The sequence below is a fragment of the Penaeus monodon genome, chromosome 24 (assembly GCF_015228065.2).
Source record: "Penaeus monodon isolate SGIC_2016 chromosome 24, NSTDA_Pmon_1, whole genome shotgun sequence".
NCBI lineage: Eukaryota > Metazoa > Arthropoda > Malacostraca > Decapoda > Penaeidae > Penaeus > Penaeus monodon.
Genome location: NC_051409.1, coordinates 11,746,667 through 11,747,255, shown reverse-complemented (window position 1 = coordinate 11,747,255; position 589 = coordinate 11,746,667). Strand labels below are relative to the sequence as shown.

At 40.1% G+C, this 589-nt stretch overlaps 1 protein-coding gene across 1 annotated transcript in view; it reads right to left on the bottom strand.

Annotated features, from left to right (window-relative positions):
* LOC119588855 (1-phosphatidylinositol 4,5-bisphosphate phosphodiesterase-like) overlaps window positions 1-589 on the bottom strand; it is a gene marked incomplete in the record, with an annotated part of 69,524 nt that overhangs the window by 4,539 nt on the left and 64,396 nt on the right. The window contains 2 exon segments of the mRNA XM_037937493.1: window positions 1-161; window positions 348-552. Of these exon segments, the coding sequence (XP_037793421.1) occupies window positions 1-161; window positions 348-552 (366 nt within the window).

Here is a 589-nt window from a genome sequence, read left to right as displayed (position 1 = left end):
TGGTTTGCCTCCTGCTCCACCTGCCTTAGCACCTCCCTTTCCACCTTTCAGGGCTTTGGTGTCGATGTCTGATGCCTCAATTCCCATGGCCTTCATCTGCTGTTCTCGCTTCTCTTGGGCACTCAAGAAAGCCCGAGGATCAGAGAGGGCATCCATGAGATCTGTCAAATTGTTTAAGGGTTCCATAAACATTTCTGAATCTCATACAGGAATTGATATAATATTGAAACATCATATCAAATCTATGAAATATATTCAAAATACCTTATTATTCTTTTATCATATTAAGGCTTCAATTCAATACACACAAAAAAATATTCAAAAACAATAAAAATAAGCCAACTCACCGCCAAGACCATCAGGTACATAAATTTTGAGTTCAATATTACAGAACAACATGGGAAGAGACATTGGGAAGTTGCCTTCTGTACGTAAGGAAATATGACGATAGCCAGCCTGGAGACCATCAAGGGGCAGAATACGTTGGCCTAACATCTTGCCATTCTCATCAAACACACCAAATCTTAGCACAGCCAGATCAGGCAAAACAACCTGTCACGTAAGACATAAGTAGAAGATAGCATCATTC